Genomic DNA, 26,617 nt, shown 5'->3' with positions numbered 1-26,617 from the left:
ATTAGGAAGCCACGCCTTGGCTGAATTATAAAAGGGAAGGTGTGGGAGGTGCTGGTTGCCGAAGGCAACCGTTCATGTTGAGGTTCGAGTTTCTGTGGACTGTGTTTGTTCGCCTTGGACATTGACTCAGGTCTGTGAGAATAAAAGGGGTTGTTTTTTTCTTGCGGTTCCTGCCTGTATCTTAGAAGAGGGGTTTCTCCTTGTGAGCATAACAAGGATTCACATAGGCTGGGACAGAACACGCGTGTGCTTGGCTTATAAGTCACTTTAGAAATACGTGGCAGCGGCGTTACTAAAGCGTGGTTCTCTTCTCTAAAGACCAAGACTTTCGGCGGTGGTGGCAGCAGCAACAGAAGCAATCTCAGTTTGAATGCTGGAGGGAATCGATGCAGAGACGTATTCCAGAAGGAGAAGACGAAGCCTGAAGGAAAAAATGAAGGTGTCTATCGTGAATTGGTAAGATACACATCACCCCCCCCCAAAAAAAAAGAATATCTTCTCCACATTGTAGGAAACGGTCGTGGTGTTCAATCGGTTATTGTGACTGATTGCAGAGAAGAGCAACAAAGATGATTAGGGAACTGGAGGCTAAAACGTGAAGAACTGTTGCAGGATTTGGGTATTGCTAGTTTAATAGACAGAAGGACTAGGGTTGACAGTCTTACAATGTCTCGGGTTGCCACAAAGAAGAGTGGGGGTCAACCTATTCTGCAAACCACCTGAGGGCAGGACAAGGAGCAACAGATGGAAAGTAAGCAAAGAGAGAATCAACTTAGAACTAAGGAGAAATTTTCTGACAGTTAGAACAATTAATCAGTGGACCGACTTGTCTTGAGAAGTTGTGGGTGCTCCGACGTTGGAAGTTTTTAAGAAGAGACTGGGCAGCCACTTGTCTGAAATGGTGTAGGGTTTTCTGCCTGAGCAGGGGGTTGGACTAGAAGATCTCCAAGATCTCTTCCAACTCTTGTTTTATGTAATCGTTAATTCAGCATCTGATGCTTCCTGCACCGACCAGAAATACAAAGAGAATAGGGTAGGGTAGGGTAGGGTAGGGTAGAGTAGAGTAGAGTAGAGTAGAGTAGAGTAGAGTAGAGTAGAGTAGAGTAGAATGGAATGGAATGGAATGGAATGGAATGGAATGGAATGGAAGAATAGAATAGAATAGAATAGAATAGAATAGAATAGAATAGAATAGAATAGAATAGAATAGAATATGGAATGGAATGGAATGGAATGGAATGGAATAGAAGAATAATAGAATAGAATAGAAGAATAGAATAGAAGTAGAATAAGAATAAAAATAGAATGGAATAGACAGAATTGGAAGGGACCTTGGAGGTCATCTAGTCCAACTCCCTGCTCAGGCAGGAAACCCTATACCATTTCAGACAAATGTTTGTCCAATCTCTTCTTAAAACCTTCCAGTGTTGGGGCACTCACAACTTCCGGAGGCAGGCATAAGTTGACCTTGATTCCAGAAATTACCAGCTATCTCACACACCGACCTACATTTCATCGATTGAGTTGTTTTAGTTTTATTGATGAAATGAACTAAATAAGCACCACATTTCTTAGTGTGCCTTCAAGCTGTTGTGATTCAGGGTCAGCCTGTGGGTTCGGCATTTGGGTCGGATGATTCAGAGGAGGAGGGGGGTGTTGGAGAGGTTGCTGAGGGGGCTGGAGAGCTTGCTGATGAGAGCCCTCAGCCAGGCCCCTCCCACCTGGTCACGACGCAGACCCAGCTGTGTGAGCCTGACAGCGTGGATGAAGATGACCCACAGCTGGCCCTGTTCAAGGACGCCCAACGCAGGAGGCAGTCAGTCAGGAGTAAACAGAGGAAGGCAATGGGGCACCTCGGAAGGAGGCAGAGAGAAGCCACGCCCTGAACTGTATAAAAGGGGAATGCGTGGGAGGGCTGGTTTGCTGAAGGCAACCGCTTGAATAGCTCCTGTTTCGTGGTTCGTGTCTTGTTCTGTTTGCTTTTGTGTCCATAAATTTGGCAGGCTTAGTTCCAGCCTCTTGCCTTCTTGTAAAAGGGGTTGTCCCTGCCTTTTCTGCAGGGCCGGTAGCAGGCTGGTACAGAACACAAGCGGACATTTAAAAACAAAACAAGGTCCTGACATCTTGTGGACTTCTGATATTTTAAGAATGTTTAGGTTTAGGTTTTATTTTATTTGTATACCGCCCTTCTCCCTAGGGACTCAGGGCGGTTCACAGGGCATATATAAATAACAATACAAAAGTTAAAAAAGATTAAACCAATGCCCAGTTAAAAAACAATAGTACAATATTAAGAACAACGATTTAAAAACCCATATTCCCCCATCAGGCCAGACCAGCTAATTCAAATAAGTGGGTCTTCAGGCCGCGACGGAAGGTTCGGAGGTCTGATGACATCCGGAGCTCCACCGGCAGTTGATTCCATAATGCCGGAGCGCCCACAGAGAAGGCCCTCCCCCTGGGGGCCACCAGTCGGCATTCCCTGACTGGAGGCACCCTGAGGAGGCCCTCTCTGTGGGAACGCACAGGGCGGAGGGGAGTTGACGCCGGCAGCAGGTGGTCCCTGAGGTAACCCGGACCCATGCCATGTAAGGACTTAAAGATCATAACCAAGACCTTGAACCTCACCCGGAAGACAACTGGCAGCCAATGCAGCTCGCGGAGCAAAGGTGTAACATGGGAGTACCGGGAAACTCCCAAGACAACTCTCGCGGCCGCATTCTGTACCAGTTGGAGCCTCCGAGTGGTCTTCAAGGGAAGCCCCATGTAGAGAGCATTACAGTAGTCAAGGCGAGAGGTCACGAGCGCATGAGTGACCGTACACAGGGCATCCCGGTCCAGATAGGGCCGCAACTGGCGCACCAGGCGAACCTGGGCGAAAGCCCCCCTAGTCACGGCCACTATATGATCTTCCAGGGTAAGCCGTGAATCTAGGAGGACTCCCAAGTTGCGAGCCCTATCCACGGGGGGTAAGAGCTCACCCCCCATAGAAAGAGATGGAACATTTTGAATGTCCCGGGATGCCGGAATGCACAGCCACTCAGTCTTGTCAGGGTTGAGTTGAAGTCTGTTCCTCCCCATCCAGACCCGAACCGCCTCCAGGCAACGGGACATCACAGCGAGGGCATCACTGGGGTGGTTTGGGGTCGAAAAGAAAAGTTGGGTATCATCGGCATATTGATGATACCCAACTCCAAAACCACGAATGATCTCACCCAGCGGTTTCATGTAGATGTTGAACAGGAGAGGCGAGAGAACCGACCCCGAATGTAGGGGCTTTAGCTAAAAAAAAAAAGTTCATGGGCTAGGAAATGAAAGGTGGGATTACCTTGTTTTCTTATGAAGGTTACGCCGTTATTTTGAACTCTTTCTCTTATGCTTTTCTGCTCCAGCATCTTATTCTAGAGGAGGGAATTAGTAAACAAGGAAAACTGGCGACAGCAGAAGACATAAATGGGGTTTGGGGTGTAAAGACGGGTCATAAAGTTCTAGCAAAAAAATGCACAGCAGAGACTTTTACATATAAACAAAAACCAACAATCAAATGGATGCTATTCAGGAAAAAAAACACCAAACAATCACACTGAACTAAGTTCAGTTTTTTCAAAAAAAAAAAGTTTATTTGTATTTTAAAACTAAAAAGAGTTCTGTTTGTTTCCTCTTGGAGTTGACTTTTTGCTCTCTCCTCTTGTAGGTGGATGAAAAGGCTCTCAAACACATAACAGAAATGGGCTTTAGCAAAGAGTCCGCACGACAGGCACTTATGGATAACAGCAACAACCTTGAAGCTTCATTAAATTTCCTCCTCAACAGCAATAAACAAACGACTACTCAAGGGCCAGCCACTAGAGGTACAGTTTCATTCATCTGTCCTCCAGAAAAAAAGGATTTCTGTAGGATTGCATTTTTATTTTTTTTTGGAGCACAGATTTATTTGCTCGCAGGTAGTCCTCGACTTAACTGCAGTTTGTGTAGTGGCTGAAGTTACAACGGCACCGAAACATTTTTTCAGGCTTACGACTGTTGCGGTCTCCCCAGGGTCACGTGATCAAAATTCAGAGGCTCGGCAACTGGCATGGACGTAGGACGGTTGCAGCCTCCCGGCAAGCAAAATCCATGGGGAAAAATTCCAGATTCACTTAACGGCCATGTGACTAGCTGAACGAGTGCAGGGATTCGCTTAACCGAAGGTCCTAAACTGGGGCAAAGCTCACTTAAGAAGCGTTTCACTTAGCAACGGAAAATTTGGGCTCGATTGCGGTTGTAAGGCGAGGAGTCTCACCTGTACTTATTTATTTGTTTATGGAATTTATATTACATTGGTTTGTGCTTAAATTGTAAGCCGCCCTGAGTCTTCGGAGAAGGGCGGGATATAAATGGGATTAAAATAAATAAATAAATAAAATATGCTGCCCAAATTGCCCAGAGGCGATTCTAAGATAGCTAACAATCCATGAAAACCAAGTAAAACATTAAAAAGAATTCATGTTAACATTAAAAATGGATGTAAAATTGACAAAGATGGGAAGGGAGGGAGCAAAATTTACACACTTTTTAATTAGCACTGGTGGTAGGTTCACGTCCTGGCTAAATTTCCTATGGGAAGAAAATACTTCCAAAGAAAATAAAATAAAACAAGGAAAGGAGATGAGATTTGGAAAGAGGAACTCTATTAGACACGGGGGAAAGATAGAAAATACGAAAGAAGTAGGCATGGACTGGCCTGCGGATTGAAAAATTTGGAAGAGATTGCCGAGAGCAAGAGGTGCGCATAATTAAAGAGCTTAAATTAAATCTGAAATTTTGATACTTGAAATGGTGGGCTCCAAAGCTTTTGCTATCTTAAATAAATCCTTTGCATAAAACGTCATCACTAACAAGTTTGCGTTAGAAGTCACAGAGTTAGGGCCAGATATATGTAGCTGTTCTTCTAATAAATAACAGACTTATGCACCGCTCCGTAGTGCTTCACAGCTCTCCCCGAGCAAATGTCAGCTTTATTGCCCCCAACAATCTGGCTTCTTATTTTTACTGACTTTGGAAAGATGGAAAGCTGAGTCAACTTTGATTGCATATCCAAGCATCTGGCTTGACCGTTGAAGTGTTCCCTATTAACCAGTAGGAGAGAATGCTGAAGAATATTATTGATATATCAAAACCAGTAAGGATAAATATCAGGAAAGGTGAACTTTTTCATTATTATTATTAACTAGAAGTCAAGTAGAAGTCAACTAGAAGTCATTATTGACTAGAAGAGCAAAATGACCTTTATACAAGCAGGCCCTTTTCTATTGCACGTTTTCGGCACAAAAGAGTGTTAATGAGAATAGTGCTAAAAAGCACTCAAGAGCATTACCAAAGAACAAACAGTATTTTGGCAGCTGGTGAAACCAACAGTGTTCAAAATTGTGAATGTCATTCTACCCATTAATAATCAATTCAATTGTCCCAGAAATATTTAAAGCACTGGGAAACTTGGATAGCCCCCGGGACGTTGTCACAAAATGGCCCATAAATGGACTTTGCATCATGGGTTGCTCATTCTTCACAGCACTCTCTGAACAGTTTACAAATGTCAGCTTATTGCCCCCCCCCCTTAAAAAAAACAAAAAAACAATCTGGCTTCTTATTTTACTGACTTGGAAAAGACGGAAAGCTGAGTAAATCTTGAGGCGGTCAGGATTGAACTCCTGGCTGTGGGCAGAGTTAGCCGGCAATATTGCTTTCTCACTCTTTTTCCATTTAAAATACTATTTCCGTCTAAAATGCTGTTTTTCATTGACCCGAAGTAGAATTTCAGATTTAAAGGGGCTCTGTACTTGGTTTTGTGGTGTACTTTAATGACCTAGATCAGGGGTCTGCAACCTTGACAGCCTTAAGACTTGTGGACTTCAGCTCCCAGAATTCCTCAGCCAGCAAGGGAGCTGAAGTCCACAAGTCTTAAAGGTTGTCAAGGTTGCCAGACCCCTGACTGAACCAGGACTTAACTGTATTTCTTAAGGAAATGTAGAATAATGATTTTAAATGCTTTACAACATAGACTCGGTTTCTTTTCTCCTGTCTAACTAGGCTGTGTGGCTTATCTTTAGGAAAAGGAAAGGGTAGAGGCCGAGTAAGACCCGAAGATGAGGAAGAACTGGGAAACGCCAGGCCATCTGCTCCGAGCACGTTGTTTGACTTTCTCGAGTCGAAAATGGGGACTCTCACGGTGGAAGGTAAGCAGGAGATGTCTGCTTTCGTCTTTCGTGAAAATCTGCTTGTGCAAAAGTGCACGTGGGTTGCCGCTCTTTTAATGAAAAATCAAAGCTCATTAAAGAAGACGGCCTTGTATTTAGCGCAAATATTCACTCACACCACACAGCAGCACGGTAGCCTAGAGGTAGAGACCTCGCCTCACAATCAAGAGGCTGTAAATTTGGTCCTAGGTAGCGGCAGATACATCTCTCTCTGGGCATAATGACTAATAGTCTGCTGTAGACTCCACCTAGGTGTCAGGAAGGGCATCCGGCCAGTAAACGCTCCAGCTCCGTTCAGTCCCCCCTGATGCCGTCCCCGATGCAAGAGGTTACAGGGCCATTAAAGGGAAAAATAATAATAATAATCACACCACAAACATCAAATCAAATATTTGCAATCCATAGGAAGGAGAAGAAGGGAAGGAACAAACGAAGGCAGAAATTTTACTTCCTTTGTTGCTAGGGAAAGTGAGTGCATATTTTTTTCCCCAAGCAGCTGATCTTTGAAGGGTTCCCTGTAAACCAGTTGGGAGAGAATTCCCGAAAAAGTCCCTGTTTAAATTGATATGTCAAAACCAGTAAAGAAGATAAAGGTAAATGTAATGGTTCCCCCGCACATGTGTGCTAGTCGTTTCCGACTCTAGGGGCCGGTGCTCATCTCCGTTTCAAAGCCAAAGAGCCAGCGCTTGTCCGAGGGTGTCTCCGTGGTCATGTGGCCAGCATGACTAGACGCCAAAGGCGCACGGAACGTTGTTACCTTCCCACCGGAGTGGTCCCTATTTTTCTACTTGCATTTTTACGTGCTTTCGAACTGCTAGGTTGGCAGAAGCTGGGACGAGTAACAGGCGCTCACTCTGTTATGCGGCGCTCAGGATTCGACCCACCAAACTGCCGACCTTCTGATCAACAAGCTCAGCGTCCTAACCCACTGAACCACCGCGTCCCTAGTAAAGAAGATAGCACCGTATAGATATCAAGAAAAGGGAACACAAAAGTAATTATTAACTAGAAGGGCAAAATGACCTTTATACAAGTAGGGGCTTTTCTGTTGTATATTCTATTTTCTGTTGTATGTTTTCTGCCCCTTTGCTTATTTATTTATTTATGAAATTTATACGGCAAAGAGTATTAACGAGAACGGTGCTAAAAAAGCACTCAGAATTGTTACCTAAAAAAAAAAGGAATAGCTGGCAAAATCAACACTGCTCAAAGTTGTGAATTACGCCCTACCCACTAATAACCCAATTAAATTGTCCCAGAAATTTTTAAAGCATTGGAAAACTTACATATCCCCCCAGGAGGTTGACCCAAAATAGCCCCTAAATGGGCATTGCATCATGGGTTAATTCTTCTAGAAGGTGATAGTTTTTTTAGAACTAGATCAGATTTTTTTTTTAAAAAAATCCCTTATATTATTCCTTAGCCGAAAATTCTCAGAAGGCAAAATTTTGCTGGACAGTTGTAACAAAACGAAATTTGACATTTTAAAGCAAGCCTTGTCATTTATTCCCCCCCCCTCCTCTCTCTATAGCTAGAGAGTCCATTGGCCATTATGGTAAAAAGTAGAATAAAATGGCTTGGAAAACGCTTTAGCATTTGCCTTAATTGCAAGACATGAAAGCTTTTGTCTTCAGTTAGGTAGTTTCAAGTTGACAAGCCTTTTCCTTTTAAACTGTCATTCAATCATTTTATTCATTTCACCGCCTGTGAATTTGTGACCTTGAAATAATCATGCCAAACCAATTTTTCTTCCTTTGAAGGAAGCCTTAGAAATCCACTAGGAGGGATGCATTAGTTTGGAATGATTAACACAATTGAAATTTATTTAATGGATGGCGGCTTTCAAAAGCCAAAGTTATTGTCAGTCAAATTATCTAACGTGATAAGAGCATCAGAATTGCACCAACATAATTACAACAAATGCTTCTTTCTCTGTTCTTTTTACTCCACTACTGACGTCTTCTCTTAACTTCTGCTAAGTCTCCTCTTTGAATAAAAATTAAGGTAATTATTACCTTGATAATTTTGATAACTTTAGACAAAAAAGAAAAATTCCGATGGGAAGATTTGAGATGCCCAGTTAGCAAAAACAGATCTTCGAATCCATTTTCTTCCATTTCTCTTTTATATAATAAAAGCTCTTTTTTTTAAAATCCCCAAATGAAAAAGTAATCCTTTTGGTTTTCTACGTGACTGAAGGAGAGGAGATTTATGACTCCTCCCACTTTCAAGTTTTGGGATGAAAGTAATAAGACAGTGGCAGGTTGAAATTTGATCCAGATAAATTAATAATCTAGAATTGTATACTTTTTTTTTCTTAATTTGCAACCATAGATTTTAGCAAAAAGCAGCCCCCGTTTTGGGTACCCATATCTAATTTTTATCTCCAATTTAGCTTGCTGCTATTTAACTGAGGCACAGCTATATCATGTGTCCATACATAGACTTTGACCATTCTATCTGAAGAAGGCTGCTATTTTGTCCTTAATTTACTAATTTAGAAAACGTACGTGCCACCCACATCCTTAATGGTGCTGGACAAATTAGAAAAGTACAATCAAATGTCAATCAAGGCACGTCGGATGTAAAACATGAAACTAAATCGTGGCTTTATGAAGTCAGAATAAATGCTGTATATATGTTTTGTTTTGTCCCTATCAAATTGTAATGGAAGTCAGGAGTTACTTTCAATCGTGTCTTCCACAATAGGTTTCTCCATCCATGAAGAAAACCAAATTGAAGTCAAGCATGATAATAGGATGTTTGGTACATAGAATAATAAGAGTTGGAAGGGACCTTGGAGGTCTTCTAGTCCGACCCCCTGCTCAAGCAGGAGACCCTATACCAGGGGTCGGCAACCTTGGCTCTTTTATGACTCGCGGACTTCAACTCCCAGAATTCCTGAGCCAGCTATGCTGGCTCAGGAATTCTGAGAGTTGAAGTCCGCGAGTCATAAAAGAGCCAAGGTTGCCTACCCCTGCCCTATACCATTTCAGACAAATAGTTGTCCAGTCTCTTCTTCAAAACCTCCAGTGATGGAGCACCCACAGCTTCTGAAAGCAAGCTATTCCACAGATCGGTCACTCTCACCGTTAGGAAATTTCTCCTTAGTTTTTGCTTGGCTAGTTTCCAGCCATTGTTTCTTTTCTTGCCTTCTGGCGCTTTGGAAAATAGTTGGACCCCTCATCTTTGTAGGAGCCCCTCAGATATTGGAACACTGCTATAATGTCTCCCCTAGCCCTTCTTTTCATTAGATTAGACATGTCCGCTTCCTGCAACCGTTCTTCGTTTTGTTTTAGCCTCCAGCCTCCTAATCACCCTTGTTGCTCTTCTCTGCACTCTTTCCAGAGTCTCAACATCTTTTTTTTTTATTTATATGGTGGTGACCAGAACTGGATGCAGTATTCCAAGTGTGGCCTTCCTAAGGCTTTGTAAAGCGGTACTAGAACTTCACGTGATCTTGATTCTGTCCCTCTATTAACGCAGCCTAGGATTGCTGCAGCCTAGGTATGACCTGTAGGTATTGATGGTATAAGACCGTGGTGGCGAACCTATGGCATGGGCAGCAGAGCCCTCTCTGCGGGCACGCGCGCTGTCGCCCCAGTCCTAGGCCTTCAGCTGGGTTTTATAAAACCTTTTCGCTTTAGGCTTCCTCCGCCATGTACAAAAAAAAAGGTTCAATCAATCAATTTCAACTTCTTGCAGGAAAAAAAAGATCTCGCAAAGTTGGAGTTGATTGATTGAACCAGTCTGCCGTTACCACGCCCAACCAATGGGCCATGCCCACCCAATTGGCCACACCCGCCCAATGGGCTACGCCCACCCGGCACCCAACGATACATAAGTGGGGTTTGGGTTGCAGTTTGGGCACTCGCTCTCCAAAAGGTTTACCATCACTGGTAATAAGACTAAGCAATCACATAGTAACTTGGGTCTCAGTTGTATGAAGCTTTATAACCCCCCCCCCCGTGAGCATCTTGAACTTAGTAAAGCTCTTTCAATAGGAGATTTAAAAAAACGACATTCAAGGAGACTCATTCAAATACCCATGCTGCCACATTCCGGATTATTACAATATCCAGGCCACATTTAAGGATCTCCCCAAGACTCAATGGCTCAGTGGGTTAGGACGCTGAGCTTGTCGATCAGATAGTCGGCAGTTTGGCGGGTCGAATCCTCAGTGCCGCGTAACAGAGTGAGCGCCTGTTACTCGTCCCAGCTTCTGCCAACCTAGCAGTTCGAAAGCACGTAAAAATGCAAGTAGAAAAACAGGGACCACTACGGTGGGAAGGTAACAGCGTTCCGTGCGCCTTTGGCGTCTAGTCATGCCAGCCACATGACCACGGAGACGTCCTCGGACAAGCGCTGGCTCTTCAGCTTTGAAACGGAGATGAGCACTGCCCCCTAGAGTCGGAAACGACTAGCACGCATGTGCGGGGGAACCTTTACTTTTACCATGAATAATATGAAAGAATTAGTGGTATAGGTGATAGCTAATTATGAGGGTGATACATCTCAGGGACTAAGTATTCACCCAAGAAAAGGGTCATCTGGCTATGCTGTACGCTGTACCCTTTGGACACTTTCTTAAATCTCCAATCCCTTCAGGAGTCACGTTCAGAGCTAATTTTATTCCGCGCTCTGCCTCTTTTTGCTATTTGTTTTTTACCTGTCTCTTATTCCGTCCCTGGCTACTGCTGTTTCGATCTTGACAGGATCCTGATCTGGTGGGTTTCACTTGGAAAGAAATCTGTGAGAGGTTTGGACAGGCATAATTAAGAGCTGTTTCGCCACGCCATTTTCTTCTCGCTCTTAACTTCCTGGCAGGCACGTGATAGTTAGAGCCAATTTTTTTTCCCTCCCCCCAGCCTCTCGTAGAGTTCAGCTGAACGATTAACTCTCTTAACTGGGTGAAACAGGGAAAGCGGTTGCTAAGATGAGTAGGGGGAAAAAACAACTGGCAGGAAACCTTTTTTTTTCTGCAAAAGATAGAAGAAGAAGAAAAAAGAGAGAGAGAAAGAACTAAGGTGGGGTTACGTAATTGTGGCTAGAGAGAAGAAGAACGGGGGAGACGGAAGGAGATATGGGCGGGTTCAAAGAGCTGAGCTAGAAAACAACGAGAGAAGGAAAAGGGAATCGACTTGGAGGCAAAGAGGTCTACAGAGAAAGAAAAGAAGGAAGTGTTTCAGGCAGGCTTACGAGGGAGTAAGGTGAACATGCAGTAGGGAATGAAGAACAGGAAGAAAAGAAATACATTTCAGTACACCTGTCATGGTTCAAAGGTATCTTCTGCTCTAGCCAGTCAGACAAGTGACTGTCTAGCCTAGGGGTCAGCAACCTCAAACAGTGAAAGAGCCACTCGGAACCGATTTTATTTTATTTATTTATTTATTTTATTACATTTATATACCGCCCTTTCCCGAAGGACTCAGGGCGGTTTACAGGGTGATTAAAAAACCAAGATACAAAAGTTAAAAACAAATTTAAAAAAAAATTATATTTGTCCCTGCATAAATAAAACCCCAGTTAAAATTAAGATTAATCCTCACAAAAGGAAAAACTGGGAGCCGCAAAAAATATGCACGTACATGCGGACATGCGCAGAACAGGGTTTGACTGAAGAGTAGAGCCAAGGTGAGATATGCACCTACCCTGCATATTTGAATTGATTGGTTGAACTTTTTTAGTCCCACTTTTGTTTTTGTTTTTTGGACTGCACATGGCAGAGGACCAGGAGCCACAGGAGACGGCTGAAAAAGCCGCATGTGGCTCCGGAGCCGCGGGTTGCAGACCTGTGGTCTAGCCTCTTCTTAAAAATCTCCAGTGATGGAGCACCCACGATTTCTGGGGGTAAAAAGAGCCTTGGTGGAGCAGTGGGCTAATGCCTCCTTAAGTAACACCAGCTGCCTGCAATTAGTGCAGGTTTGCATCCCACCAGGCTCAAGGTTGACTCAGCCTTCCATCCTTCCGAGGTAGGTAAAATGAGGACCCAGATTGTTGGGGGCAATTAAGCTGACTTTGTAATAATGCCGCTTGGGGTGTGTGTGAAAGCCCTAATAAGCAGGCATATACATAGAAGGAAGGCTACTGCTAAGCTTGTAAGCCGCCCTGAGTCTTCGGAGAAGGGCGGGATATAAATGGAATTAAAATAAAAAATAAAATAAAAATAAGCTGTTTCACTGGTTGATTGTCCTCACTGTCAGGAAGTTTCTCCTTAATTCCAGGTTGCTTCTCTCTTTGATTAGCTTCCAACTGTTGTTTCTTGTCCTGCCCTCTGGTGCTTTGGAGAATAATTTGATCCCCTCTTCTTTGTGGCAGCCCCTCAAATACCGGAAGGCTGCTATCATGTCTACCCTGTTCTTTCTTTTCTTCAGACTAGCCAAACTGTAGCTGTTCTTCATGTTTTAGTCTCCAGGCCTTGGATCATCTTAGTTGCTCTTCTCTGGATTTTTTTTCCAAACTCTCAACATCTTTTTTTGTGATACGGTGATCAAAATTGGCTGCAGTATTCCAGGTGTGGCCTCCCTAGAGTTTTATAAAGGGGTACTAACACTTCACGTGATCTTGATTCTATGTCTCTGTTTATACAATCCAGGATTGTATTAGGTTTTTTGGTTGCTGCTGTACACTTGTTGGCTCATGGTCAAGTGATCGTCCACTAGGACTCCAAGGTCCCTCTCACAGTTGCTGTTTTTAAGCCAAGTCTCGCCCAAATCTGTGTTTGTGCCTTTGGTTTTTCCTGCCTAAGTGTAGGACTTTGCTTTTCTCCACATTGAAACTCATTTGTTGGATAGGGCCCATTGTTCGAGTTTGTCAAGTTCTTTTTGGATCCCGAGTTTGTCTTCTGGGGTGTTTGGCTACTCCTGCCAGTTTGGTGTCATCTGCAAATTTGATGAGTTCCCCTTCACTTCCCACATCTCAGTCATTGGTGAACTTTAGGATTTGCCCCAGTTCAGAGATCATTGTTTGTCTTCCTTCTCTTCCTGTTGAATAATTGCACTTACTCGGCAAGTGTTTATTTGTGACATAAATTTCAAAAATTAGTTGGGTCAGAAGTTGTGGTGTCTTCTTTTGCAGAGCCCAAGGTGCAGGTGGCCTTGCAGCAGCACGGAGCCCAGAGGGTGTCCAACGCCGAGCAGAATGGCGTAAAAGCGTACAACCATCCAAGACACGTTCCTCGAAGTGAACTCCGGCTGCCGAGGAACGAGAAGCCGCCTCGCTTTCAACGAGATAGTCAGAACGCAAGGCACAACACGGAGGGAAGTGGCTTTTCCAGGACCAGGCCTTTGGAAAGGCCGAACTCCCTGGGCCCCGATCAGTGGACCGAGGAGAGAAATAAGTGCGACAGACTTTACCCTCGGAAAGATTTTGGGTACCCCACAGCCGGTCATTCGGGGGACCTTCATTTCAAGAGGAGGGAGACGCCCGTGCAAAACCGGCCGGGGAAAATTGGCTCCCTGGTCGAAATGAAAGAGAACTCCGTCAGCCAAGATCCGACCGACAGCAACAGTCAGAAGCCGAGAAGTCAGATACATCCCCCCGACCATTTCTGCGATAGGAAAACGTTGATCCTCCCGAGCGATTCTTTCACCGGCTTAAAAAACGAGCCGCCGTTTGGCGTGGCCGTAGAGTACCTGAACCCAGTTAGAACTGATCCTTTCTGTTCCGTACCAAATGGCGACGTGGAACACTTCCCCAAAGGGAGGAGGGTCGGACCTATTAAAATGCCCCCTCCCCATATGGCCGTGCCCTTCGATGTCAAAATGTACTATGACTCCGGTCCCAAAAAACGATCGGGGCCCATCAAGCCAGAAAAAACGATTGAGCCCCCTGTTTCGGCAGAATACGGGAAAGGCTGGCAAGCGGGGGACGAGTGTTTTGCCCTTTATTGGGAAGACAACAAGGTATGTTTTTGTTCCCGAGCCAAAGCTAACATCGTTGTGTTCGAAGTGGCTGTCATTTTTTTTTTTTGGTAAGGTTATAAAGTTGCGTCGGGGGAAAAAGGGATCTTAGCTTTGTAGCAAAACATGCCTTATATCCTCTGTTGTCCTATAAAAACAAACCAGCTCTTTGAAGCCACGGTATGTAGAAGTGTTCTTCTCAGTTGTCCAGTTCATATTTGTTGCTGCTGTTAGTTGCGAAGTCGTGTCCGACCCATCACGACCCCATGGACAACGTTCCTCCCGGCCTTCCTGTCCTCTACCATCTTCTGGAGTCTATTTAGGCTCACACCTACTGCTTCAGTGACTCCATCCAGCCACCTCCTTCTCTGTCGTCCCCTTCTTCTCTTGCCCTCAATCTTTCCCAGCATTAGGCTCTTCTCCAGTGAGTCCTTCCTTCTCATTAGGTGGCCAAAGTATTTGAGTTTTACCTTCAGGATCTGGCCTTCTAAAGAGCAGTCAGGGTTGATCTGCTCTAGGACTGACCGGTTTGATCACCTTGCAGTCCAGGGGACTTGCAGGAGTCTTCTCCAGCACCATAGTTCAAAGGTACCCTAGCTGCAGACAATCTTTCTTAAAAGCTGTTGAGTTCCAGGGATCCTAAATTGATTGATGATAGGCCCGCACAAAAGATGGTGAGCCTCTAAAACGGGATTCCCTTCTCAAGGCTTTACAGTCCCCAGTGTTCTTAAGAGATTGACATAAAACCTTAAGAAAGATTGGATGTTTTAGTCAATTTGTTTTTTTAAAACAAGCAGTGACTGGTGGGACGGGCTCCAGTACTTCTAAGAAAGTGATTCAGTATTGAAACGGATCAGAAAAAGGGATTCTTCTAGGTGTCGACGGCAGCTGCAGTTATGCCTCTTTGTTCTGTCATGCTGGACCTAAATTGTTGTTGTTATTTTTGACAAAGGATAGGTTGAGCTTAAAAAGCAAGGCAAAGGATCTTTGTGCTGAAGCATATACAACAAAGTGAAAGGACGCGGTAGCTCAGTGGGTTAGGACGCTGAGCTTGTCGATCAGAAGGTCGGCAGTTTGGCGGGTCGAATCCCGAGTGCCGCATAACAGAGTTAGCGCCTGTTACTCGTCCCGGCTTCTGCCAACCTAGCAGTTCGAAAGCACGTAAAAAAAATGCAAGTAGAAAAATAGGGACCACTATGGTGGGAAGGTAACAGCGTTCCATGCGCCTTTGGCGTCTAGTCATGCCGGCCACAAGACCACGGAGACGTCCTCGGACAAGCGCTGGCTCTTCGGCTTTGAAACGGAGTTGAGCACCGGCCCCTAAAGTCGGGAAAGACTAGCACGCATGTGCGGGGGAACCTTTACCTTTACCTTTATATACAACAAAGCTATATAAGAAAGTGATAGAACCAAGAGCCACAAAGATGATTAGGGAACTGGAGATTAAAATCTATGAAGAATAGTTGCAGGAATTGGTTATGCCTAATCCAATTGAAAGAAGGACTAGGGATGATACAATAGCAGTGTTCCAATATTTGAAGGGTTGCCAAAAAGAAGACCTGATGGCAGGACAAGAAGCAACGGATGGAAACTAAGCAAGGAGAGAAGCAACCTAGAACTAAGGAGAAACGTCCGGACAGTGAGAACAATCGGTGGATATCTTGCATCCAAAAGTTGTGGGATGCGCCAACACTGTCGGTTTTTAACAAGAGATTGGACAGTCATTTGTCTAAAATGATATACAGTTTCTTGCTTGGGCAGGGGGTTGGACTAGAAGACCTCCAAGGTCCCTTCCACCCCTGTTATTCTGCTATATCGGGAATTATGTCCATTTTCAGTAATCAGTTTTAAAGAGCCCAGCCAATACATAGTACATGGTTGCAAAGAGTTTTGCCTTGTTTACAGAAAGAAAATTGTCCCCTTATCTTATGCTTCATTACTGAACTTGGCTAGAGTCCTACGTTAAGCCAAGCGAATTGGTTGCTATATGGGCTACACTTAGATATATATTTATTTATACCAAGCACTCATGTCCCTCCTGAATCAAACAAGTCATTTCAGTATGATACTGCAGGGGGAAAGGTCTCACAAGTTCTCTGTTTAGTTTTTTGCATGCTTAGAAATACTACTACTACTACTATTACTACTACTTTTACTTCTTCTTCTTCTTCTTTCTCCTCCTCCTCCTCCTCCTCCTCTTCTCCTTCTCCTTCTCCTTCTTCTTCTTCCTCCTCCTCTTCTTCTTCTTCTTCTTCTTCTTCTTCTTCTTCTTCTTCTTCTTCTTCTTCTTCTTCTTCTTCTTCTTCTTCTTCTTCTTTTTCTTCCTCTTCTCCTCCTCCTCCTCCTCCTCTTCTTCTTCTTCTTCTTCCTCCTCCTCCTCCTCCTCCTCCTCCTCCTCCTCCTCCTCCTTCTCTTCTTCTTCTTCTTCTTCTTCTTCTTCTTCTTCTTCTTCTTCTTCTTCTTCTTCTTCTTCTTCTTCTTCTTCTTCTTCTTCTCCTCCTCCTCCTCCTCCTCCTCCTCCTCCTCCTCCTCCTCCTCCTCCTCCTTCTTCTTCTTCTTCTTCTTCTTCTTCTTCTTCTTCTTCTTCTTCTTCTTCTTCCTCTATTTCCCCCCCTTAAAATAAGAAATTGTGCATAGATTTGTTATTTTTGTAGTTGAAATACACAATTGCTTGTTTTGTAAAATGTCATTTTTAATATATATATATATATATTCCCCCCCCCCTCCAGTTTTACCGGGCAGAAATTGAAGCTCTCCATTCTTCTGGGACAACTGCTGTTGTTAAGTTTTGTGATTATGGAAACTATGAAGAGGTGTTATTGTGCAACATCAGGCCTGTTCAAGCTGACACCTGGGTACGTGACAATAAATTGTATACAAAGAGATAAAGTACTTATTTCTTTTGAACGTGGAAGCCATAATCCGATGACTGGTACCGTCCAGAGGGTTTTCAAATCAAAACCTGAAGAGAAGAATTGTAAAACTGGTTAAGGTGTGTGTGTTTTTTAAAAACAAAAAAACAAAAAAAAAAACTGCATCTCCATCTATAAACTATGCCTTAAGAAGCTTGTAGCCTTAACTTCACCTAATCACGTTTGTAAATTGAGCAATATATTCTTGGCTTTTCAAGCAAATAATGATTTAACCTGAAGAAGGAGAATGGTTTTCAAGGGCATATTCTGCCAGGCTATAGACCCTAATTGATGGTTTGCTCTAGTTTAGAAATCAGATGAATCCACACAATTTAAGTTCCAGGGAGGGGTTGTCTTTCTCCCCCATCCCTTTAATGTTTCCCGTTCGCTGTATGTGTCCTTGTTTCTACAATTGTATTGTGTTCTTTCGACAGACATTGAATATATTTGAAGGATAGGTCTGTAGCCATAAGGGTTTAAAAGGCTTTGTTAAAACATCCAACATCTTCCCTTTACACAATGAGTTTATAGAAGAGTGCCAAATGATAAGAGTAAGAAATAGGGGTTATTTTTTTTTCTGAAGTGTGGTTAAAAAAAACAACAACAAACGGAAAGGAGGTCACTACAGAAAAAACTTTCTCGTTCGCTAGATTTCTTTTCTTTTCTTTTCTTTTCCTCCGGCTTTCTTTCTTGTGCGGCAAGAACAAGAAGTTATTCTTCTCCAAATGCATTTGGGCGAGTGCAGCCGTTATTATTATTTTTTGTTGTTCAGCTCACTTTCCCATACGCCATCCACTTAATTAATTGCCATCATTATTCATTTCATATTGACCGAGACATAGAAGACGGTGCATTTCGAGGTCAAGTTTGAAAATGCTGCTTTGCACCCTGCATTTTTGACTCTTAAAATGTTCCCTTGTGTGTGTGTGTTTACTTCAGAGACCCAAGTTTTATTCTATAGCTTTGAACCTACCTTGGCATTCATTCAAGTTTCTGCATCTCTTAAGTGCAAACTTTCACAGAATGACGAGAGAAACACCATAATTTGAGATGAGAGCAGGAAAAAGGATGGATACTAAACATGTAGTAGGTTTCTTGAAGAAAAGAAACAAGTCTAGTTAATATTTGAAGGCATCGGTTCATTTTTTTTTTAGAGACTTCACGGCTACCCGTTGAAAGTTTTATAATCATCATCACGGCCATTGCTTCAGTACGTGACGGTAAATTATACATAATGCAAGTAGAGAAGTACATGCAGTCAGACTTGAAATAAACAGAGACTGGATTTCATGGGTTTGGATAGGACGATGAGGTTTAAGTTCCTGTATAATATCTCCAGAAGGCTCCTCCTATTGTGGTCCGTCCAATTAAATATTTTATTTTCCCGAAGTTGGAAGTTCTGATTTCTTTTGCTCCTCTTTTTAAATCCAGCAGTTTTTGTTTTGCTAGTAAGCCAGCAAAACAAATAAATAAGGTTTCCAGAATTACCATTTCACAGTCTTCTCCATGACTTCCTGCATCATGGCGGGAATAAATAGCGTTCATTTCATAGCTAGCATAGTACACGGTGCAGAAGACAGGAAGGAATTGAGCGAGCAAGCACATTTTAGTTTTATTAAACATAAATGAACGGCTACACGAACTCTGTAATTTTCGTTTTTCCCTAAAGCAATAAATATGGAGTGTTGAATTAGCTTTGCCTATGTAGACATACGGAGTTTTCATTAGACCAGGTGGGCGAGAAAGAAGCTTTGGTTTCCATTTGTTGAAGGATTGTTTAACCTTTTATACTTGACAAGAGAATGTACCCATATATATGTAAACCCCTGTTATGCTAAATGTGGCAGTGATCACAGAATAAAGTTATATGTTTGCAACATATCAGCCCAGGCTTAAAACGCCATCACGGTAATAAACTTTTTTTTTCTCCCTCTTGCAATATTTAAAATAAATATCAAAAGCATGCATTGTTCAGACGAAAGTAAGTCTGTGCTGTAGAAATCTAAAAAATAAACACAATTAATAACTTAAACCTAAAGTGTTATACGTTATTTTCTCAGATTTAGAAGTGTCACCAATGAGTACATATTTATCAGGAGCTCGTTTTACTCGCAGTGTACCTTTTCCTTCTTTCTTGCAGATATCTTTGTACTTTCCAGTAGTTTGACTTTATTTTATAAAAAAGGTAGAACTTTAGCACCTGGTTTCAGTAGACTATTGTGGCTTCACCTGTTCCTGAAAGATACTGAGATAATCTGGAGAGAAACAGTTTCGAAAACAGATGCCATGTTCAAATTGGCTAGTGGTTTTAGCTTCCTTTCATAGAATACTTGTCAAATTGATATTCTTCGTAAAGGTCTTTTTTCTTCAGGTAGATCCCAACATACAACAGTTAGTTTAATGACGGTTCAAAGTTACAATGGTACGGAGGAAAGTGACTTACGACCGTTTTAACGACCGTTGCAGCATCCCTGCAGTCATGTGTTCATAATTCAGATGCACGGCAACTGACTCATACTTATGACGGTTGCAGTGTCCCAGTGTGTGTGTGTGTGCGTGTGTGTGTGTGACGTGATCCCCTTTTGCGACCTTCTGACAAGCAAAGTCAATGGGAGAAAGCCAGATCACTTTAACAACCAACTAACTTAACAACTGCAGTGATTCACTTAACAAACGGGGCAAGAAACATCGCGAAACGGAGCAGCGTTCACTTAACAAATGTCTCCCTTGGCGGCAGAAATCTTGGGCTCAATTGGTGTCGTAAGTCGAGGAATTTAGCCGAACGTATTCTAGAGACATTTTCTAACTTTGGGCCTCCGGCATCGTATGCCTCCTTCTCCCTACATTGAATTTAACCTTGAAGGAACACTTCTGGTGCGTAAAGTTGGTTAGAGATTGATCTACGTGTTGAGTTTTTCCTGGTTTCATAAAAATTCAACGCCAAGCGTTTCTCCTGCCTGTCTCCAGTGCCACTTCCAAAACACTTAGCTTTGCAGTGGTGGGAAATTTCCAGAAAACTAGGGTGAATTATGTCATTCCTATGAGGAAAGTCAGCCACTGTGATCCAACCCAGATGTGAGTCTGTCCGAGGGTACAGTATTATTCCGGAATAACTAGACCCATTTCTATTCTTGCTTGGTGGACCGGAAGGAAAGGGAGGGGGCAGCATTTTACACATGCACGTGTGAACGGGGCCACGATCACGCAACACAAATGGGGCAGCGCTAGCGCCCACGTGATACTCGCTAGCTCTGCCCCGTTCTTGCCCGCATCTTGTTTTCGCACCCCGCGGTGCGGCGTTCCATTTTTGTGCCCCCGCGGCCATAGCACTAGCGCAAGTGTGTGTGTGTGTGTGCGCGCTACAGCCCAGTAGAGGGCTGTGGCCCACAGGTTGGGGACCCCTGATCTATATGACATGATGGGATGGGAGGTCGTTTGCGATAGCCTATCTTCAGTGGAAGAAAGAATAACAGAAAACAATTAATGCACAATTCTTGTATGGCGATTACCGACTCTTATACTGGACTATCTGTCTGACCCCGGTTTACAATCTTCTGACGAAATCAACAGTAAGAAATGCAGAATCCCCAACTGCTGATCATAGCCTCACTTCTCACCGTTTCTGTGCAAATTCTAACGCGGCACTTCGAAGATCGACGGATCACGATCACTTTTTTAGCTTAGAATTAACGAACGGAGAATGTCGTTTCATTTAAATTTACTTAAGTAAATCCTGTCTACCTTTTCCCCTTGTGATTCACGATTCACTTCTACTCGCCGTGACAGCTGTCAGATTTCATTAGAAGGAAAGAAAGTTTTAGGTGAAAAAACTTAGACTAAAATTATTTTTGTCAAAAGGAAAAGACCGTGGGTGAAAACTCTGCTAAATGACAGGAGCATATGCAGAAAGTCCTCGGCTTATGACGCAGTTGAGCACAAAATTAAGCAAGACGGTTGTTAAGCAAGATTTACCCCATTTTATGACCTTTCTTGCCGCAGTTGTTAGGTGAGTCGTGCAGTTGTTGAGTTAGTAATAGGGTAGTTAAGTGAATCTGGCTTTCCCTGGATGCGGTAACTGTCGTAAATATGAGTCAGTTGGCAAGCGTCCAAATTTTGATCAGGTGACCACGGAGATGCTGCAACGGTTGTAAGTGTAAAAAAACTAGTCACAAGCCCCTTTTTTCACTGCTGTTGGAATCTCAACTGGTCACTAAGCAGATTGTTGTAAGTCAAGGACTATTTGTACAGAATAATTTTAATAGTCAGTGGGATCTATTCACAGGCTAAATTTAAAATACAAGTGTGCCTAAAGGCTCTTTGGGTGCTGATCAGCTGATCTGCGTCATCCCCAGACATTTGACTGAACTCACAGATTATAAAAATCAGCTGCGCTATATCCTTTTGCTCCAACTTCATTCCACTTGATAATAGTTTATGCCCCTTCCCAAAAGCTGGATTTCACATGGGTATTTTCCACTGGGCTTCCAAAGCGGACCTTCCATCTTCCAATTTCAAAAAAAAAATCTGCTTTTCACGTGAACAAGTACCATGATTGGACATGCTGCTTTTCTCATAAATGTACATATTAACATGCATTGCGGGTCCCGAATTAATTAGTTTTCCTTCTCAGGAAGGACATTTGTCGAAGGGCAGAAGTACCTGGGTTTGTCAAATGCAAAAAAATAAAATAAAAAATGTTTTAGGAGTTGTCCAGTTAAAGCACGGCTCCTTCAAAACAGGTAGAATTCAATGCTGCGGAACATTCATTAGTTATTCGGGAATTGAGAAGAATCCAGAGGCACAACATGACACACACACAAAAATCTGCTTTTCCCTGTCTTAAAAGTGTGCCAGCTTCACACCGCAGTGATGAATGGTATACTAATATAGGCTACCTAAGTTGTTTTAAAGGTGGGCTGTTGTTTTCCTCCTGATAATATAAGTCTCCATTTCTATATACCGTATTTTCCGGCGTATAAGATGACTTTTTAACCCATGAAAATCATCTCAAAAGTTGGGGGGTCGTCTTACACGCCGGAAAATACGGTATATGTAAAAAAAAATACCCACTGTGTCTTCCTACTAATGGTTATCAATGGACCGAATGTCGTTTATACCAATTGCCTGCCAAAAAGGTACAGAAAGCGAGGGTATCCTTTCTTGAATATTTCCCCACCCGCAGGTATACCAGGAAGTTTACTCTTGTACAAATTATTACAAATTTATTTACTGAAATGTTTGGAACGTAACTCTTAAAAGGGAGGTTAGCAATACCTCTAATGCAGAGGGCCCCAACCTTTCGGGCACCAGGGAACGGTTCCGTGGAGAAAAGTTTTTGTCACGGACTAGAGGGTGCGTAGTTTTGTGTGCTGCCTGCATCCTGTGAATGGGGCTTTGCTTGTTTGTGCGGACTGGTTGCTGGCATGCCACGGCCCGGTATCGGTCCACAGACCTGGGGTTGGGGACCCCCTGCTCTAAGGCGATTTTTCCCAGTTCTGTCAAGGCATTATTAGCTTCTTTTTTCAATTACCAGCACACACACACACACACACACACACACACACACACACAAAATAACACAACCCCACTTGTACCAATTTGTCTGAAATTTGGCAAGCTTTGTCTTTCCGTAAGAGGTTACGTGTCCCAGAAAGTTCATCTTAGTGCTAGCAGATATCCATTTTGATTTATTTTTTTTAACGGAAAGAGTACTTGGAACAAATAATAAACTCCGCATTACCTTGCTCCATTTGATATACGTTAGGCACTCTATCCTAGCCTCTCTATCCTCAACATAGGACCACAATTGAACCCGCCATTTCTGTTTGCTAAGCGAAACATTTGTTAAGTAAATCTTTTGCCCCATTTTACAACCTTTCTCGTCACAGGGGTTAAAGTGAATCATTGCAGTTGTTAAGTCAGTAACAAGGTCGTTAATTGAATTCTTCCCCATGGACGTTGCTTGTCGGAAGGTCGCAAAAGGGGATCACGTGAAACCACCACCACCACCACCCCGGGACGCTGCAACCGTCAGAAATACGAGTCAGTTGCCAAGTGTATGAATTTTGGTTATGTGACCTGGGGATGACGCAAAGCTTGTAAGCAGTGGTGGGACTCAAATAGGTGAACAACCGTTTCTGTGTATGGGTGCCGCTTCTGGAAGTCCATTCTGGGCCTGGGCAACAAAAAATTAGCTCCTGGTTCTGTCGAAGTGGTGCGAACCGGCTGAATCCCACCAATGTTTGTAAGTGTAAAAAATGGTGATAAGCCTATTTTGGATGATTTTGCATTCTGCTTGCGTTATGCAGTGAGTCATGCCACTTAACCTTAAAGCATTTTATCGTGCGAAACTCTGAACAGATGGAAACATCAGTTCCATCCTAAGATTCTTTGGTATAATTAATAAATTACCATAATAAGAATTCACGTCTCAGGGCCTTTTGTTGATAGAGGCAGAATCCTTAAAAGGGTTGAGTCCGTCAAAAAAATAATAAAAAGAAATAATAAAACGTCTCAGGGCCTTTTGTTGATAGAGGCAGAATCCTTAAAAGGGTTGAGTCCGTCAAAAAAATAATAATAATAAATAATAATAAAAGAATACAAGCAAGGCGTTTTGATGTTTTGAGACCTGTGTATACCTGCTGAGAAGATATGGATTGTTACAACTGCCTCTTCTAATGTTCTGGAATGATTTTTTTTTAAAAATGCAAATGAAGAAGGTCTTTAAATCAATTACCTTAACGAGGAACAGAGCGGCTAGCAGTAGAGTTTCCTACACGTTTTTATGCGTTTTGTAATTGAGCTTTCAAATCGACTTTGTCAAAGAAGGAGGGGGGAAAAAAGAAACCCCAGATTTTATTCCAGAGAGGGGTTGAGACGAAAGAAAAGGGCCAGCAGAATATCTTCAGGGTTTTAATTACATTAATTATATTTGCAATAGTGGCGAATATCTATAGCTCGGGCGTAGGATGAGGGTGAACGTTCGCTGTCCGAGCTTGTGGGTTGGTTTTTGAACGTTTATCTTCAGCGGAGTTTAGGGGATCTCGCTGTCGTAAACTCACCCTAAACCCTGAAGTTGTTACGTAGACTGGTAGCAAAACATTCGGAAACCAACCCACAAGCTTGGAGAACGAACCTTCACCCTCGTTAACTATAGTATTATCTTATCCTTTAACAGTACACTTTATTTATTTATTTTACTCAAACACCAGTCACTAAAGGACCATAGAACCATGGAATAATAGAATAGGAAGGGACCTTAGAGGTCTTCTAGTCCAACCCCCTGTTCAAGCAGGAGACCCTATACCATCTCCGACAGGTGGTTGTCCGGTCTCTTCTTAAAAACTTCCAGTGTTGGGGCATTCACAACTTCTGAAGGCAAAGCCGTTCCTCTGATTAATTGTCCTAACCGTTAGGAAATTTCGCCTTAGTTCTAGGTTGCTTCTCTCCTTGGTTGGTTTCATTCCTTTCTTTCTCGTCTTTTGGAAAAGAGGTTGAGCCCCTCTCCTTTGTGGCAGCCCCTCAAATATTGGAACATTCCTATCAGCGAAGAAGAACAATGCTGCTGAAATAAAATAATGCGCTGTTTTCCTTTCCTACTCCATTTATGCTGTTAGGTATTTGAACGTATGATTTAGCAGCGAACACTGGTGCTTAAGTGTCTGTGGAGACTCTCAGTCATCCAGGTCATAGTTATCCCAAAGATGCTTTTTTCACGAAGCAACTGGACTGCCTTGTTTTACTTTGAAGACATTTCGCTTCTCATCCAAGAAGCTTCTTCAGCTCTGGCTGGATGGTGGGGAATGGAAGGATTTATACTGGTCATTTGCATCCTTTTAGAGAGACGTTGAGGCCACCTGGAGGCTTATCTGTGTCCTCAGGGTCAGCTGAATAGTGCAAATGGATGTGGAGCCTTCTTGGAACTGCTGAAAGGACTCTGTTGTGGACTGGAGATAGGTGATGTCCTATCCCTCCCCCTCTGTTGAGGGAGAACTATTCATTTTTGACATAAGATGGCCTCTTTGACCCACAAAGAGGGTCAACATTGAACAGCCCTCTCTCAACAGAGGGGCAGGGATACGACATCATCAATCTTCAGTCCACAACACAATCCTTTCAGCAGTTCCAAGAAGGCTCCACACCCATTTGCAACACTCAGGTGACCCCGAGGACACAGATAAACCTCCAGGTGGCCTCAACGACTCTCTAAATAGAATGGAAATGACCAGCTCTCTGCAAGGAGTATAAATCCTTCCACTCTCCACCATCCAGTCAGAGCTGAAGAAGCTTCTTGGATGAGAAGCGAAACCTCTTCAAAGAAAAAACACCAAAGTCCAGTTGCCTCGTTAAAAAAAAAAAGCATCTTTGGGACACCGCTGCTTAGCCTTTTAGATATCAAGGGAAAAATATTCCAAGGCCTGAGGGGAAATATATTTGTACAGATCTGCAAGGATCCTAGTTGCTGAAGCTGTGACCAGGAATACGGCTTTTAACAATGACAATCCACTACAGCATTTTTTCCTCTGCCCCCACGTCTGAATTTAAAAGCAGTAAACGGCGCTGAGAGCTTTAAATAATTTTGCAGCCAAAATAATGCTTTACTTGAAGAAAAGCACGTCGATATTTTGAGGTATTTTTAAAACGGGGCACACTGCCCAGTACAGCTTTCCCATTAGAAATGTAAAAGTCATACTAAATGTTACAGGTAGACAGAACTGAGCCCCCAAATTCATGTTGTTAAGTGAGACATTGGTTAAGTGAGTTTTGCCTCGTTTTATGACCTTTCTTGCCACCGTTTTTAAGTGAATCGCTGCCGTTGTTAAGTTAGTAACACGGTTGTTTAAATGAATCTGGTTTCCCCCTTGACTTTGCTTGTAAGATGGCCACAAAAGGGGATTACATGACCGCAGGAGACTGCAACTGTCATAAGTATGAGTCAGTTGCCAAGCCTATGAATTTTGATCACATGACCCTGGGGATGCTACGTCGGTCATAAGTCTGAAAAACGATCATAGGTCCCTCTTTTCACTGCTGTTGTCACGTTGAACTCCCAGGAAACAGAAAGTTGAGGACTATCTGTATTTAGTGTTCTGAATGTGTTGAAAAACATAAACATCGGCCCAGTATATATATAGATTAAAGAATATTAAGAAAATGTCTCATTATGTTTCCGGGTTTTTCCACCCCCCACCAACCTATATTGCTTAGTTCTTCTTTTAACAAGCTATAAATATGCCCCCTTTTATTCTTGGCACAAAACCTATCTATCACTTATTATTTTTTTAAGTAATGACAGGAGAGGCTTTTTGTGTTGCGAGGAGAATGCGGTTTAAAAATAATTTATCTGGTTTAAAAATGATTTCTTTTGGTGTTGTAGTGAGCAAAGGTTCCCCGTTTTGTCAAATATAATACTTGCTTTTGTCATAATTTAGGGATATGCTTTGAATAACCTGCAGCCAGAATTAGTCTTTAAATAATATAAGATGCTTCATTTGATTCAGTTTACACACGTGTTACCTTGAAGTTTTCCCAGCAGCAATTGATTAATTCACTTTTTTTTAAAAAAAAA

At 42.8% G+C, this 26,617-nt stretch overlaps 1 protein-coding gene across 3 annotated transcripts in view; it reads left to right on the top strand.

Annotated features, from left to right (window-relative positions):
- Window positions 1-26,617, top strand: part of TDRD3 (tudor domain containing 3) — an 87,387-nt gene that overhangs the window by 49,380 nt on the left and 11,390 nt on the right. For all 3 annotated transcript variants that reach the window (XM_081326485.1, XM_081326483.1, XM_081326484.1), the window contains 5 exons: window positions 319-456; window positions 3,695-3,851; window positions 6,090-6,215; window positions 13,314-14,140; window positions 16,867-16,992. In XM_081326485.1, coding sequence (XP_081182611.1) covers window positions 319-456; window positions 3,695-3,851; window positions 6,090-6,215; window positions 13,314-14,140; window positions 16,867-16,992 — 1,374 coding nt within the window. The remainder of the gene's footprint in view (window positions 1-318; window positions 457-3,694; window positions 3,852-6,089; window positions 6,216-13,313; window positions 14,141-16,866; window positions 16,993-26,617) is intronic.

This window comes from Vipera berus, assembly GCF_964194415.1.
Source record: "Vipera berus genome assembly, chromosome: 4".
Lineage (NCBI taxonomy): Eukaryota > Metazoa > Chordata > Lepidosauria > Squamata > Viperidae > Vipera > Vipera berus.
The sequence above is the reverse complement of the archived record's forward strand: the minus strand, read 5'-3'. Positions and strand labels throughout refer to the sequence as shown.